The 14,690-nt window shown below is 38.9% G+C and overlaps 1 protein-coding gene across 14 annotated transcripts in view; it reads right to left on the reverse strand.

Moving 5' to 3' along the window:
* snx13 (sorting nexin 13) overlaps positions 1-14,690 on the reverse strand; it is a 206,626-nt gene that overhangs the window by 151,215 nt on the left and 40,721 nt on the right. For 13 of the 14 annotated variants that reach the window (XM_069913808.1, XM_069913812.1, XM_069913805.1 and 10 more), the window contains exon 2: positions 8,872-8,984. The exons of the other annotated variant lie outside the window; for it this stretch is intronic. In XM_069913808.1, the coding sequence (XP_069769909.1) occupies positions 8,872-8,984 (113 nt within the window). The remainder of the gene's footprint in view (positions 1-8,871; positions 8,985-14,690) is intronic. 14 annotated transcript variants of the gene reach the window in all.

Below are 14,690 nucleotides of genomic sequence, written 5' to 3' on the forward strand. Positions count from 1 at the left end.
AGAGCATTCCATGGATTCATTACTCTTTGCAAGACGAGATAATACCCATGCTTTTTGCAAATCCCCTTTTATTTTGAGTTCTCTTTTGAGACACACCTACTAGTGAAAACACCTCAACATGCCCCCTTTAGAATCTTGTATGTTTCAAGTGAGATCCTCTCTCATCCCTCTAGATTTCAAAATACAAAACCCTTCTGTTTCACAGACATTCATCATTCAGGAATTAACCTGGTGAATCTCTTTCAGATTTCCTCAAATGCTAAAGTAATAGCCCTGTCATTTGGAATTCAGGCAACCGGCATCCTCAAACAACTAGCAAATATATATAAATAAATTGAGGAATATAAATGAAAAAATAAAATAAAGAATAGAATAAAAAATATGCAAGTTTAAAATTGTAAATGTTCTCTGAATAAACTCAAACCTTTACTGAAGATGGGGGCAAACATTGAACCAGCGGAGTGCCTTGGTCGTGCTTTGCTCACAGCAGCAGTCTGAATCAAGTTGTGTTTGAATTAAATGACAGCCCAGGATCAAGAGCTGGTTGATGCTGCTTGCTGTTTGGGTGATTCTCTTATCCCTTATCTCCTGGAATTTCTCTTTATCCCCACTTAGTAAGAGTCACCCCGGTCAGAGTCTTTATCTGTAAACTTGGTGAAGGGGTGGGAGGGGGGGGGAGTTAACTATTATTATATTATTCTTCTTTCAGGCAGCCTTGCATAGGGGGGAAGAACCTGGCAGCGGCAGTTAAATGTTTTCAAAGAATGTAACTGAAAATAAAGTTTAAGGATTATATTTTCTTGTGAATACAGTATTTTTGTCATTTAAACTGCTTATTCTTCATGCAGGTGTACTAGTTCAGCATTGTAAGAACAAGTCTCATCTAACTGGAAAATACACTTATCCCGCGTTCATCAATCCCCATAGGTGCCAGATACCAGGGGTTTTACTAAATTTCCTTTCTTAGGCAAGGGAACAAAATTGGGCATGATGCTCCATATTTGACATCATCAACATCCTGCACCAATGTACTAAAATTATTCCATTTCTAAACTCCAACTTCTGTGCCACAAAGGAGATTATGCCATTCACATACTTAATTGCTTTGCTGCATCCACCTGCTTAACTTTTTGGTTAAGACTGGTTTGCTGTGCTTCAAGGACAACACAATATGTGAAAGATGCATTGAGCACATAAATGATTCTTGATAAAATAATTCTACCAATGATTCTCAGTAACCCCAAGAATTACTGGCAAAAGAATCAGGACCAATATTTTGCTTCAAACTGGCCAAGTCAAGATATCAACTGCACTAAATTTAGGGCAGTAGAATTCACATGCAGTGCCAGCTGAGAGGCTGTGCATTTGGTTGAAACACAGGGCATTGTGCATGTATGAACCTTTGCTCTTGTACATCAAGTGAGAACTCAAGGCTATTTCCACACCCAAAAAAAAATCCGAGTTTTCAGAGCTGATACACAGCCATCAATGCATGGAATATCTTGCCTATAAAATATGATGAGAATAGATTCAAAGGTAACTTGAGGGTGAGGGGTAGGGGCAAGGCAAATGCTTGAAAATATTTTAAACAAATCAAGAGGAAAGCAGAAACTCGTTGGCCATCTCTGCAATTACATCAACTGATGAAAAGTATCATCTCAAAACAATACTCCCCATGCTTATGAAATTTACAACTAAAAAGCTATGTCACAGATCCACGAATTCATTAAAATCAAGTCTTCCAATCATTCACTTCATCAAGGATTACCAACAGCTGAGATTTAACAGCAAAACAAGTTTCTCTCCCAGAGGCTTTTTGACAAATTGGTTGCCAGTTTATCACAGAATCAAAGGCTGCGTGATGACAAATAGACTGATCCATAAATTGTATTTTACAGGATGTAATTAAGCACTCCACCTTGCATAGAATCTTTATTTCACTGTTATAATGGCTTTTTCAATAATAGTGATTTGAGACAAGCTAAGGTAAAGAACAACAACTCAAAACTATTTCACAGGATAAGAATATACACACAAAAAAAATCAAAGTATCAGGTGAAAATCCAGGATCTGTCATTGAAAACCATTAACAGTGCATCTGCAACAGGTCAAAAATTGCTGCAATATTAAATATACGAATAACATTCAATCTCCTTGTCTCCTAATTCAAACTATAGTGAATGAGGATGCTACAATTTTCCCTTGCTAACATTTGAGTCAGGTCTTCCCAAAGTTGAGGAATTTATGGAAGCATCTATTTGAATTATATACTGTAAACATGGTATCAAGAATAGCAAGCATTTAATGCATCCTGCAGTTTGTATCACAAGATGACTAACCAGTTCTATTGCTTTGCCTTGGGAGTCATTTATACCCCTTTACATTTGACAGTTTCAACTCAAGAACCAAAAATAAAATGAACCTGGAAGTGCTTTAAGTTTCCAATTATGTGAATAAATAATTAAGATTATCCATGGTACAACATCTAACTTTCCTTATTTTTGAAAGAGGAAAATTAAAGTGCTTAATTAGCTGCTCAGAAAAAAATAATTGATTTTATTCATGCAGAACAAAATCAATATATGCAGCTATTTTGGCCTTTTGCATCACTTATGAAAGCTATCTGAGAAAAACACTTTTCAGATTTATTATCAGAATACATACATCACATACAACCAAGATCCCTTTTTCTGCAGGTGAGGCAGAATTACCACTTATTGGTCGTGCATAAAAAAACTGTACACAGCCCATGTAAACAAATGAAGAACTGTAAATATATAAAAGTAAACAAACTGACTGTGCAACAGAGAGAAAAGCGTAAAAAAAACAAATTGCACAAGAAAAAGTCCTTAAATGAGTCCATGATTGAGTTTGTTGTTGAGAGAAGTCTGATGGTAGAGGGGTAGTAGCTGTTCCTGAACCTATACCTCTTTCCTGATGGCAGCAGAGAGAACAGAGTTGGCTGGGTGCTGTGGATCATTGAAGGTTTGATGGTTGTTGCTACTCTCTGAAGGCAGCATTCCTTATAATGGTTTTGATAGTAGGAAGGGCTTTGCTTGTGATGTCCTGGGCTATGCCCACTACCTTTTGCAGGGCTTTACACTCGGGGATATTGGTGTTCTAAACCAGACCATGATGCAGCCGGTCAGCACACATCTGTATAAATTTGTCAGGCTTTCTGGTATCATACCAAACCTCCCAAATTCCTGGGGAGGTAGAGGCAATGATGTGTTTTATTCATGATGCCATTAATGTGCTCTGTTTAGAAAGATCCTCCGAGATAGTGACTCGCAAGAACTTAAATTTGTAAGCTTCACAATTAATAGATTGGAAAAATTTCATTGTGTTTAATTCTGATCACTGCACTGCCAGAAGTGAAGACACAGGAAAAAAAAAATGATGCAGTAATCATGGACAATTATGTGAATAGATTTGAGAGGTTGGAATTATGTAACAACAACAAAAAAAAAACAAGAATCAAATTTTAGACAGTTTTTGAAATTCAGGGAGTTCAAACAAAATGAATACAAGATGGTCAACAATCAGAAAAATTAAAAGCAATAGCAAAAGAATCAGAGGCAAGGAGAAAAAAAAATTCACATAAGAATTCTCTGCCTGAAAAAAATGGTGAAAGATTTACTCACCAACTTCAAAATGTTGATATACATAATGACATAAAACGGAGAATTATGTTTAAAGAGTTGGAACCACGACTGACTGACATGAGGAGAGCCAATTTAGATTTGAAATGCTAAATACTAATTTTGTTTTTGTATTGATTATTTCAGAGAAGTTTCCAGCTACGTTTTAATCATCATATGTACCCAAGGGCAGATATCCCAAATTAAGTTATTACAACAATTAATGTTCCAGCCTCAACTTTTGTATTTCACAAGTGCTTTTACCTACCCTTCATTTAATCTCATCAACATTACAGTGGTTGACAAAAGTGGGAAATAGGTTGGTGTAACGGCCCACGAAACAAGTATCAGCCCGGATCACAAAATGGCTGGTGAACGCAGCAAACATGAGGGCCCTGCAGAGACCAACGACCATTGTCCCGCGTGACCTCCCACATGGTGGGAACAATGGAAATGCTGGCCAGTCGGAGGCCGGTGCTGCGATGGCATCGCTCCTGTCGTCAGGGCAGGGAATAAATATAAACAGAGCTGGCAGTGCAATAAATTAGTCTTTGACCTCGACTGTTTGTAGTTCGTATTCCACACTTCGCATAGCGTGGATGCCACATTGGTGACTGCAACAGGTCCAGCTGGCAGTTAGACATGAAAATGACGGACAAAGCAGCTCTTTATGTGATCTTGCTAAAGCTGCCAATGTTCTGTGCGTTTCAGCCACACGTGTGGTTCGAGCAGGCTGAGGCCCAGTTCCATCTTGACAGATCGCTGCTGATGACACCTGCCACTACTACGCAGTGAGCTCGCTCGACCAGGTCTCAACAGCAAGGGTCATCAATTTTCTACGGCAGCCCCTGCACTTTCAGGCTATCATGGCGTGAGCACGCTGCCCGTTTGCTGCACATGACAGTTTGGGGACAGGGCCCCTTCCACCTTCGTGAGTGAGATGCGTGCACTCACCAAGTTGCACAGGCCTTGCCTGCTCTGAGTTTTCTAGTAGCAGCTGGCTGAGGATATCTGACTCTTGCTCGCTGACGAGGACTTCAGCAACCCAAGGAAAGTCGCAGCCCGGGCGGACATGCTCTGGAGAGCAAAGAAAGAAAACAGCGCCTCGGTGGAACAGATTGCCAAGCCCCAACCCCAGCCAGCAACAAGGCCGTTGCAGACAAAGAGGCAAGTGAACCCATTCCGCCCCCCCTCCCCCAACCTCGCCATATCGTGATTAACATCAGTGATGGGGTGTTGATGGCGCCCACCCTGCGCATTTTTTCAGATAATTTGTATTAAAATAAAAGGGAAGCACAAAAACTTCCAATAACATCCAACTCATTGTACTCAAAAACAGTGGAAAACAAAATACAATCAATACCCAAGAAGTACATCCATTGACACCAACTCAAAAGTTCAACAGCATTTTTGAAAATTCTATTAGAAGTTTGAGTTTGACTACAATTTTCAACAACCTACTTACCAACTTTGAAAGCAAAATATATTCGCTATAAAATGCCATAAATACTCAGCATGAAATATGTGAGCAGGGAAACAGAACTAACAATTTTTCATCAGTCCAACTTTACAATCAGATAATAAAGCAAAAATTATTAAAGAAAATTTAAGCTGCAAATAATGTTTTTCCCACCAAGACAAATTGCATCAAAAAAGTTAACTTGCTAGTATAGTTGTCAATTCTGCTAAGTTCACATTGTGAACCAATTAATCTGGTTGAACTATTGTTACATTGTCATTTTTGATGTGAACAGTATCATTATGTTCAATGCCATCAGTGTCCAGATGCATATTATGTAGCTGTTCACACAATCTTTGTTCTTGAAGGCTTCAAAGTGTAACAAGATTGAATGGCGAACTGTTGAGATTCTCCTTTCTAAAATCTCAATTGGCTACAAGTTTGCGTACATCATCTTGGTTTGGGTCAATTGCTAATCATGTAGCACCATTTAAAAAAAACAATAATAACAAAAACACAATGATGGAGAAGCTCAGCAGGCCAAACAGTGTACTTTATGTCTCAAAGATACATAACCATTGTTTCAGGCTTGAGCCCTTAATCAGGGTATAAGCAAAATGCATGCATGCACCTGAATAAAATAGTAGGGGATAGGAGTCGGGAGGAGCACTGACAAGAGGTAATAGGTAGATAAAGGATGAAGGGCACAAATATTAGGTGGGGGGGGGGGGGAATATGTCTCTGTGAAAGGACTGAGAAGGGGGTTGAGAGCCGGAGGAAAGATGGATGGGGAAGAGGGAGAACAGGGGGTAGTCCAGCAGAAATCAGGGAAGTCTATTTTCATGTCTTCCAGTTGGTGAGTGCCCAGTTAGAATATTAGGTGTTCCTCCAATTCATGGGTGGCCTTGGTTTGGTCATGCACAAGGACATGGACAGACATATTGGCACAGGATGGGCCGCAGAATTAAAGTGGTTAGCCACTGGGAGATCCCAGTCACTGATGCGGACAGAGCAATGGTGGTCAGCGAAGCAATCACCCAGTCTGATGTAGAGAGGGGAGAAGCACCCCAGATGCAGACGATGACCACATAGATTCACAAGTGAAGTGATGCTACACTCTGACTGGATGAAAATTAACACAAGACTTCTCTGGCTCTGCAGGAATACTCCCTGTTGTCCCTTTCTTCCCTATCCTCTAGCTTTCCACCCCATTCCCTCTTCATTCCAGACCATCCCCCCCACCCCCAGTTTGCTGTTGTGCCCTCCCTCCCTTATCTACCCATGATCTCTTGCTCATGGCCCCGTGTTCCTCCCCTTGCCTCTACCGCCCCCGCCCCCGCCCCCCCCCCAACATATTTTACTCTGGCTTGATGAAGAGCTCAAGCCCAAAATGTTTGCTATATCTTTGCGATATAAAGTACACTGTTTGACCTGCTAAGTTCCTCCAGCATTGTGTTCTTACTTCAATCACTTCATCTGTAGACTTTCATATTTTCATGCATAAATTTCAATATATATCAGTTTAAAACTTATCAACAGAATCTAACAACGAAATAAAATACAGAAATAAAGAAAAATGATAAAGTGCATCTAAAGAAGACAAAGAATAATGATGCATTTTACATGGTAAGAAATTTTCTATCATAAAATGTAACTATCATCAATAAAAGTTCTGAAGAATCATTGACCTGAAATATTAACACAAAAAAAATGCAAATATTCAAGTCAAGACACACCTGTGGGAAGAAAAACCAAGTCAACATTTCAGTCAGAGTCCTTTTTTTTTAAAGAATGTGTGGTTAGGCAGAGTTTTTCCAGAACTTTGATTTTATTTTGGTACTAATTTTTAATATATACAGGATTTTTTTTCCCCTAAAAAGTTTTATAAAGAAACATTTTTTTCTTAAAAGTGAAAGTTTAGAGCAATTTATTTGTTCTGATATAACTGAATCAACACCATAAGAACAAGTCGTAAAATATTTCTCATGATTTAAAACTTGAGGAACTAAGCAATACGTTATTTGAACTGAAGGAGGTAACCTATTACAACTTTTAAATTATTTGAATGCCTGTTTTATATCACTTCAATGCAGGTGTAATATTTGTGCCTATTGTTATTCAATTAATTTTTAATGAATTTAGTTGATTTGCTGTAATTTGAATTCAGCAAATAAAATTAATGTTGTAATGCAATGAACACTGCCAAATTTAACATCACAGCCTGCAGTTTTATAATGAGTGTGAAAAAAGAAAAAGGTCAACTATGGATTCAGATTAACCAGAAGTTTCCACAAGACCATTAAAAGTGGAAGGATGATGGATTTTGGGAGAGCTGCAGATAGAGACCAACAGCTGATGGATGACAAATATTATTTAGAGGACCAAATCTAGTACATAAACAGTTAAAGAGGTGAAAGTTAAGGAAGCAAGTTAATAATGGAGGGATGTATCGATATGGATTTTTTTTAAAAAAAATCATATTTTTTTTTTAAGGTTGGAGGCAACAGTGTAAAAAGCTACATTTATTTCCCATCCCAAAAAAAAATCAGTTGCTAAGCCACCTCAAAGTTATAAACCTATAAACTTTGTACTCTATTCAATTTTTATGGAAGGAACAATAAAACAGCCAAGTACGGAGTATTTTTTTCTGAGAAAGAAAAGGGTCAGAAGCAAGAAATAAACCTTGTGCATGAAGATCAGTGACATTGCAGACAACTCTATCCATCAAGATCATCAACTTCTTAGGTTTATAAACAAAAGACGATTAAAAGGAACAAAAAGATATCTACCATAACAAGCTGAATGACCAAAGGAACTGCTCACATCAACTATCCTAGATTCTCAAATTCATGAAACATCTATTTATTTATTTATTTAATATGAAACAACACATATGCAGGCCAAGCTTTTAATCTCTATGTGTTTTGTCTGGTTGTGTACCTGCATGCCTTGCATCAAGAACTGGAGAACACTTTTTCATCAGATTGTACTTGTGCAATTAGAAGACAATAAACTTGAACAAGCAATCGATGATGCAACATGTTATAATTAATTGGAGTAAACTGTTAGGCAAGAGAGAAAGTTGCACATTTTAAATTTTAAAAAACCCATGATGACACTTCAACAAAGCAAATATGAGAAAATAGTAAAGAATGCAAGGTCCTTTCTGTCATTGAAGAGAAGGTTGGATGTGTACATGGATATGAGGGGGTTGGAGGATATGGGCGGAGTGTGGGAGGAGAAAACTAGTGGAGTGGTTCGAGTTAACCGGCATGGACTCGAAAGGCCGATAGGGCCCGTTTCCGTGCTGTAAAGTGTCATATGGTCTCTCTAATGTATAAAAGCGACCTTTCCTCGATATTCAGAAGCAGCTGGAAAGAAAGCATGGAGCAAATTATGAATATTGACAAAAATGATAAACAAATGATCAACAGTCTCTTAAATCCTACTTATTTTTCCTTAATCAGGGTGTGGGTGAAAGTTCAAACACTTTTTGCCAACAATTATGCATTGATTACTTCTCTTCCCATTTCTAACAAAGTGTCCTTTTCAACCAGTGTTCTTGGAAAAGCAATTCAATATTTGCAGCAATGTAGCTAAGTAACAAACTGGAGTTTAAATGCTAAGAAACATTAATGTTAAGGATTAATGAAACTACACAAACCGGTAATTAATATGCTAGATAATATACAGAATTATATTATTTATTATTAATCTTTAAGAGTGCAAGAATAACAAGTTTAAAAAAGATTTTTTTTAAATTATACTCACCCACCCACAAAGCACAGGATATAAAACGCAAAGTAAAATATAGCAAAAGGTCCAAAAGTGACTAGAAAAAGAACGACACCAAGGCATCCCCATCCCCATATGGAACCATCAGCCTGTAACAACAAAAGAAAAACTGTAAGCAAATATGTGGCGTAGATGTGAACACCAAAACGTTTGTCAAATATGCTGATGACTTTAAACAGAATTTGTAGCTTTAAATAATGGGGAGGGTAAAAAAAAAATCAAAAAAAAATCACAAAATGCAACAAAAAAAAAAAAATCAAAATTTTAATAAGTTTAACATCCGAGATTAAGTCTTCCGAATAACCAATATCAAATATGGAACCTACTGTGGATCATCAGAAAGTACAAATTTCTAATCACTGATTTCAATAGATGGAAAAATCAAGATAATTCAATTAAATATGTTATCATCCCTGCATAAAATGCACGCGTTGGTTGGAAGTTTGCAATAAAAAAAAAACAAAAAGATTTTCAAAGCAACGTGTTCACTTATTAATTTATCTGAAACAGGCTTATCCTATTAAGCTCAACTCAAACCAGAAATTTGCCCTCTCATGTTCTTTCAAAATATTCTGGCTACCTTTTCATTTTTAACTTTACCAAAAACTAGGTTCCATACTGGCTTGCATTTCCCCAAACAAAAAATTAATAGGAGATGGACAGGATCAACAATTATCCCTGATATTTTGCTTCAGACTAATTGATCACCATACATCAATTCAACTCACAGCACTTTTACTATGTATTATTCAGCTCAAAGCCATTTTAAATGTATTTGACAGGAATTTGAATTTTAGAGGAGCAAATATGGCAAGATAGTAACAGCAGCAATCAATATGAAACAATGAAGAAATAAAATATAACCAGTACTGATGACCACAAGATACATTAGGTTTTTAAGGTACAATTCCTGGACTAAAGTTTTGAAAATTTTAAAGTCAAAAGAGCAACTTTGTCTGCCTTCTTGAAACATCAAATTTTATCCTCATATGCCTAAAATGAAACACCTTAATAAACCAATAATTAGATCAGTAGTCAGACAACTCTCAGCTGAAGGGAGATTTAAAGTGAATGAGCATTCCTTTCTTGCATGTTCACTTTGGTAATTGCAAAAACTTTGAAAAAAAAATGTAGTTCCTAGTCTTTTAAAAAAAAAGACTTTGATCATCATTTTAGTTTCAAAGTACATACAAGGAAACAGGTTTATTTGGTCTTTAAACTGAGTAACCCAATTCCATTCCAATCCACATGCACCTGAGAGAGGGTTGACTTGGATGAAAGTGTAGATAAGTGGGTCAGTCTGTTAGCAGATGACAGAGTTTGGAATTTGAGTGTAGAGAACCATTGAAAGATACAGCAACATGTAGATCAGTTAGAGATACAGACTGAGAAATGGTAGATGGGAGTTTAATCCAAGCATGAGTGAGATACTGCACTTTGATAGGTCAAATACAAGGGGGAAAAATAAATACTTAATGACTCTCAACAGCACTGCTGGTCCCCCAGTGTATTAGAGTCAGAATTTATTGCCATGAACATTTTGCAAAATTTGGTATTTTGTGGCAACAATACAGGTGCAAAATTGCTATTAATTACATTTAAAATAAATATATTAGTACAAATCTGATGGCAGAGGGGAAGAGCTTTTTTTTTTATATATATATATAAAGTTGGGCATCTTCAGGCTCCTGTACCTCCTTCCTGGTGGTAGCAGTGAGAAGAGTGGATGGCCTGGGTGGCGAGGCTCCTGGAGGAGACAGACTGCTTTCTTGAGTCACTGCCTCTTGTCGATGACCTTGATGGAGTGAAGGCCAACTTTCTTTGAGATTGCATCCACATGGAGGCCCCAGGATACATCTTCAGAGGTGTTAACACTCAGGAATTTGCACTCAATCCTTTCCACTGCTGACCCCTCAACAAGAGATGGTTTGTGTTCTCCTGATTTTCCTTCCTCAAGTTCACAGTCACAAGCTTCTGCAGGGGCTTTCATTGGTGTAGTTGAATTCTCATTTTCAAAGTGAGAATAAAAGGCGTTTAGCTCATCAGGTAGTGAAGCATCACAGCCATTTTTGATGTCTGGCTTCACCTTGTAGGATGTAATCACCTGCAATTCCTGCCATAGTTCCCAAGTATCTGACCATTTCTAACTTCCCTTCAAATTGCCTCTGCTGCTGAGATAGCCTTCTGTAAGTTTTGCCTAGAGTTCCTGTAGAAATCTGGATCACTGGTCTGGAATGCTATCGACCTCACCATGTTGCAAATCCTTTAATTTGTCCACAGCTTTTGCTTGAGGTACTCGTAGTATGTGCACGTAGGCCACACTCACCCACACAGGTCTTGATGTAACTTCTTCCTAAAAGTAGTCACACAGATAGGCCAGTGAAGAAGCCATCTGGTATGCTTGCCTGCACAAGTCAGGGCATTGAGAACAAGAGCAAGGAAATTACATGCAGGCAAATAAAACTTTAGATAGGTTGCGCTTGGGCTGCTGTTTGCAATTCTTGTTGCCCTATTACAGTATGAATGAGAAGGCTTTGAAAAGGGCACAGAAGATATCTACCAACATTCTGGCCAGGATGAGAGGGTATGAACAAGGCGACTGAAGAAACTTGGGTTGCCTTTTCTGGAGTGACAGAAGCTGACAGAAGACAAAATGAAAGTACAGGATTATGAGGAATGCACAGGGGAAAGAGTCGATCTTTTCTCCCAGGAAAGAGATGTCAATTATTAAATGAACTGTATTTAAAGTGGAGGAGGAAGCGTGGCGAACATTAAAGAAGTTTTGCCACTTTGGTGGGAAGGGCTGAGCAGCAGTCAGCTCTTCATTTCCAGCCTGTTCTTCCTGAAAATCTACCAAGGAAGATGATGACGACGATGACCAAGAATTCTACAGCTTCACAGGTGGGTGAGGCACAGAAGCCATTTCAATTTAGCGAAGAGGATTTTCACCAATGGTTCTCTGCCAATGACGAATGCCCGACATACGAGCATCCGAAGGACTCCGAGATCGTCAGTAACATTATTATAGCACCAGTTCCCAAACCACAGGAGGATGACAATGAGGAGCCTCCACCCCACCCCCCAAAAGTGTCTGATGCCATTGAGAACCTCAAGGCTAACCTCAAGGATGTGGACCACAAAAATTCTCCACCTCAGAAGCATTTTGGATTTCGCTCACCACTAGTGAAATGCTATGTTCAGACAACGAATACTTGATTGCTTTTTTAAGAAATAAAAAGATGATTGCAAATACAGGTACTGTACGTGTTCTTTATTTTTTTGAAAATACTGTTCTTTATGAACCCAATTTAGCACCACCCCGCTTTTTCCGCGACCCAAACCATCGCGTTATAATGGTGTTCCACTGTATTTACAAAGATACAATTTAAAATATGCATATATATTTTGTGATGATTTACTTAGTTACAGGATACTGTTCATCAATCTCACTCAGTTTCTGGGATTTCTCAGCCTGGCTTGCCTGATGCCCCTGTACCTCTTTCTTAATGTAAAGGATCCTCCATTATTCTTTGAGCTTTATTTAAGCAATCTTCCTAGTAAATGCCATCAATAGAGGAAATGAAGACCCCAGTAATCTTTTCAGCCATTTTGATGATCCTCTATTGATTTCAGGTCTGATGTTTTGCAGCTACCAGAGCACAAAATGATGCTACCAGAGAGAACATTCTCAATTGTGGTTCCCATAAAATGTTGTCAAGGTGGGCTGGTTGCTTTACCCTCCTCAACCTCTTTAGAAAGTGCAGACTCTGTTTTCCCGAGTAATGAGGAATTGTGGGTCCAGAATAGGTTGTCATTTGTATGCACACCATGGAAATGTACCCTCTCCTGACAGAACCATTGACCAATGGAGAGTGGTCGAACTTCCTCCTAAAGTCCACAATCATCTCCTTTATCTTTGACCAGCACCCTCTTCCAACTAGCTCAATTCTATTTCTGCTTTACTCACTTTTCTTCCAAACCAGATGTGCAGTAAGCAGAAGCAGAATAGCTTCATGCTGTGCCCATCTTTCTGTGGGATTAATTAAATAGTTCTTATTTCAGTGCTTGTCTGATTCCCTTCCCCATGTTTTATTGGTTCAATCATTGCAATAATGATCTGTTCTGCTACCATAACAAAAGCATCATCACCTCTGCAGCCAACATCCACCCCGCTCTCATTTTCACCCAGCCCATCTGACTCTACACAATTTCTTGAATTGAATTTCATGGAATGGTTTAATGGGTACCACCCAAAGATTCCCAAAGCAACATTGAAAATACTTCCTCCAACCTTACCCCCTGCAAGAACTCCTACAGTCCCAACTATCACCATTAATATTCTGGTATGCCTACTTCAACACCAGAATGCCCCAAAGTCCATTATGCTTGCCAATTTTCTTGATTTCTCCTGCAGCACAATAGGCAGGAACTTCAACATTGGTTTATTCTGCTACAATTCCCTCTCCTTCCAGATCAAGGAGAGAATTACACCATTAAAAAAAAACACCACTCAGCTTCAGATTTACTCCAAATCTTACACAATTTCTCATACCTCCAAAATTAAGCTCACCATCAAGTTCCATTTAAGCAGAGATCCCTCCATAAAGCTTTGATCCACTCATGATCAACAGGAACACCCATTGATATTTTCTCTACACACCTTCAGGGGATGTAATGTACATCCACCATTTCCACTGAGTAGGGATCAAAATAATTCCTCTTGGTGAAACAGTAATTGACTTGTACTTTTGTGTTGTCTCCTCTGTATGGAGGAAAACAAAACCTGACTGTGGAATATTTCATTCAGGTTGCCGTCAAGCAATGCATGCAGGAAGAGTGGCTGGTCATACTGGTATTTGACAGCACTGAAGTAGGAGAGTATGCATGCACAAGACAAGCTGTGTGGATGAAAATTTGAGAACAAAATAGCTGTGTGCAAGGGATCAGAGTCAGGTATATGCCATTGTTGCATTTCAAATATCCACAGAGTAAGCCTTCACAAAATTATCTTTGTGGTAAACTGCTGTACACTAATCGGGCTTCGGCCCATCCAGTGACTGGACCTGTGGCTTTCTCCATTCCCCCTACCCCATGAGCTCATATTAAGGCTCCAACACCTCAACTTCTCCCCAGAAAACCTGGGTCACAGCACAGATGACCTTCAAGTTCATTTTAAATAAAAGCCTATAGTTCTGTAACTCTAGTATTTTGAGTTATTGATAGTATATCAGTTTTATTTACATTATTTTTTTTCCCCAACAATGGGGAAACTCTTGAAGCCTGATAAGCTGGAAATCAACCCACAATCCCCAGAAGCCTCAGACGGCTTTGAACTCTGGCTACACTGATTTGACGTCTTTCTACAGAACTCCACTAGAGTCATGGCCATGTAGACAAACAAGCTACATCTCTTCTCCCAGGTCAGACATCAAGTGTTCCCAAAGATCAGGCAATGAAAATGCTCAAGAACCAGTGTAGGAAGAAAATTAATGAGGTATTTGCCAGGAATACACTGGCTACTCGCAGACAGCGACTGGGTGAACTAAGTAACCAGTTCCTTCAGGCCCTGCGTGGACTCGCGCAAATGTGCAACCTCCAGTTGTCAGCTGCCCAAAACACAGAGGACATGATCCAGGATGCCCATGTTGCAGGCACCAGGTTGGACTATGTGCACCAGAGGCTTCTCAATCAGAGTCAGTTAGACTTAAGAGGGACGATCGACCTTGTGAAATCGTTGGAGATGGCCCTCTGTAATTATGGAGGCATACTCGGCAAATGGCGTGTGGTTCACATGG

The sequence above is a fragment of the Narcine bancroftii genome, chromosome 1 (assembly GCF_036971445.1).
Source record: "Narcine bancroftii isolate sNarBan1 chromosome 1, sNarBan1.hap1, whole genome shotgun sequence".
NCBI lineage: Eukaryota > Metazoa > Chordata > Chondrichthyes > Torpediniformes > Narcinidae > Narcine > Narcine bancroftii.